The sequence below is a fragment of the Symsagittifera roscoffensis genome, unplaced genomic scaffold (assembly GCF_963678635.1).
Source record: "Symsagittifera roscoffensis unplaced genomic scaffold, txSymRosc1.1 SCAFFOLD_649, whole genome shotgun sequence".
Classification (NCBI taxonomy): Eukaryota; Metazoa; Xenacoelomorpha; order Acoela; family Convolutidae; genus Symsagittifera; species Symsagittifera roscoffensis.
Window position 1 is genome coordinate 369 of NW_026971163.1, and position 2,577 is coordinate 2,945.

The following is a 2,577-nucleotide window of genomic DNA, read 5'->3' on the forward strand; positions in this document are numbered from 1 at the left end:
AAGATTTCCTTGATCCTTATCACCATGTTTAATTGACAAGACTTCAGATCCCAAAAGTCGACAAACACATTTGCGCGAAGGTATATGCATTATGGATTCTTGTGCAAGCTCTGGGAAATTAAAATAGTTTTATAATGTATTTCAAAATTCAACATAATCTTGGCAAGATTTTCCATGATCCAGACACTGGCTGAGCTATTTTGAGGGCATTCGGTCCTTCTGGTATAAGATAATTCACCTCCCTTGATTAGTCATTGAAAAGTAACTAAATATTTTTTCTCGAATTTCATCTGTTTTTCCATAATCTATTTTTAATTCTGAAGGATGTCAGGATGCGTAATGATTGATCATCGGAATACTTTTTACTCATTTTTATTATGCTTTATTCTTCTTTACAATTTTGAGCATTTTTATGCGCAATGTCTACCACAACAGATACGATTGTAACTATCTTTCGCTTGTTTTGTTTTCAGAAAAGTAACTACAAGAAATTTTTCGATGATACCACTACTTACCCATCCGATGGGTTTGACGTCAGCAAATTCCCCTGGACTTATGGGGTCAACTGGGACAAAACTGCGCCAATAGTTGCGGCCAAGGTCAAGATGAACTCGGAAGAGTTCAAAAATCTAGCAGAGGCCAGGTTGAACTGCCAAATTGTGGCTGCGTAAGTCTAAAACTGGGCAATGAACTTGAATTTTTACATCACACGTGCCTTGAACAAGAAAAATTTCATTCCTAGTTTTGATGTCACTTTTTGCAGTTATTTGATTGTTTATAGTTGTAGCTATGAAGCAAGATAACTTGAAGAAATTCGAAATATCCACAAAAGCAAAACTACTATCTCGTGCCGCGATCCACTTTTTTCCACGAGTTTTTTTTGAAATTTGCGTTTCCGTTTAGGAATGTGCACATTGACCATGAAAAGCCAAACATTGGAATGGTTGACTTCCGAATCAAAGCCATCAAGGATTGAAACGACAAATAAAGGGACAAGTTCGAATCCGTTAACTTGTCATTACGTTAAATTGCCATAACGATTGGCTATTGACTCAATTACTTCCCCTTTCGGCGCTCTGGCTCATAAATTATTCCGGACTTCTTATACTTCAAACTCATCCATCACCCGTATTACAAAAAGAGGGTCAAAAATGATAAGGATCAATCTTATTGTATACTTAAATATAATTATAATAATTTAAGATGTATTTGAAACCCTTCAATTTTGTATATGAAACATGCATAAGTAGTCTTCACGGCACCACCCACAATTCTTGTTTTACCGAACAGGAGAAAAAAACAGTTCACCAGTTCTAAGAAAGATGGACTCAATTATTACAGGCAAGAAACTGATGTGAGATTAACTACTGCTTTTAAAAGCAAATTAGAAAAGCTTCATAGTTTTGTTTTTGTGTATTCAATACGACAATTTAAAATTTTGATAAATTATTTGTTTTGAGAAAAATTCAACAATTCTAAATTTTGTCGGATAGGCTTGATTGATTTCAATAGGTTGAAATGCATACTATTTATCATAAAACAAAACCCATGGTTGAGAGTCGGCGAGCGTAGTGTAAACTCTTATATAAGTCGTGAAGACTTTTTCCGAACTTTGAATTGTATTCTCGAGGGACTATATACCCATTTGACTGATTTTAACCGTTTTTTCTCAAACACGGTTCAGACGTGATTAAGTCTGACCTCCAAAAAAAGCAATTTGTCTCCAGGTCAAATACCAGGGTTTTGAGAGCTTGCTTTGAGTTTGCAGCTATAGGTTGTTGTTGTTGTTATAAACGATTAATCGATATAAAATGCCGAGTTTTATTGTTTTGAGAGATGTTCAACGAAAAATTAATTTTTATTATTCAAGTGTTTCTTTGCATTATTTGTAGGTTTTTTGAGAGTTTAACAGATTGGAACCGGCAGACATTATTCAGGATTTCATTTGATGTACTAGCAGTGTTCTTCCCATATCAATTAGATCTGTGCGTATAGTTGTTTTCATTACAATTTCCCAGGAATTTGAGTGATAAAATGCTTTGGGTTGTTTTTCTTTTTGGAGAATTTTCGCTTAAAAATTTTAGAGAGAAGATTTAACTCGGAGTCTATGAGTCTAGATCCCAGGTTGGTGAGTTACCAATATCCTCAACGCGTTTTAGGCCTCCGTAATGGCTGGCTTAAAACTTTGAAGAATTTGTATATGATGCTGAAAGCATAAAACAAACTATAATCGCGCTCAAAAAAAATGAATTGAAGTCAAGCAAGCTAATCGGTAAAATAGTTTTCTTGTGCAATTGAAGCTTCAGTTTTTTTTATTTTATATTGGCAGCTCGAGGTTTTTAGTTTATTGATGTACTTATGGTTAAGACCGTTTCTTAGCCAAGCAAACCACAGTGGGTATATTCAGATCGGCTTTCAAATCAAATCGACCAAGGTTGAATACAAACGATAAAAGGTTCTCAATTTGAAGCAGCTTCTGTAATTTTGCAAGAACGATTCCATGCAATTGGCTATTGTTTTAATTTTTCCCTTTTTCAGCGCTCTCACGCATGGGGATTTTGTATCTCTTATATTTTC

At 34.7% G+C, this 2,577-nt stretch overlaps 1 protein-coding gene across 1 annotated transcript; it reads left to right on the forward strand.

The window, feature by feature from the left end:
- Positions 1–473: 473 nt before the first annotated feature.
- LOC134856229 (uncharacterized) lies at positions 474–1,449 on the forward strand (the record flags this gene model as incomplete). Its single annotated transcript, XM_063872577.1, is given in 2 exon segments — positions 474–667; positions 904–1,449. Coding segments are annotated over 2 exon segments (267 nt in total), but the record flags the coding sequence as incomplete, so codon positions are not given.
- Between the last annotated feature and the right edge of the window lie 1,128 nt (positions 1,450–2,577).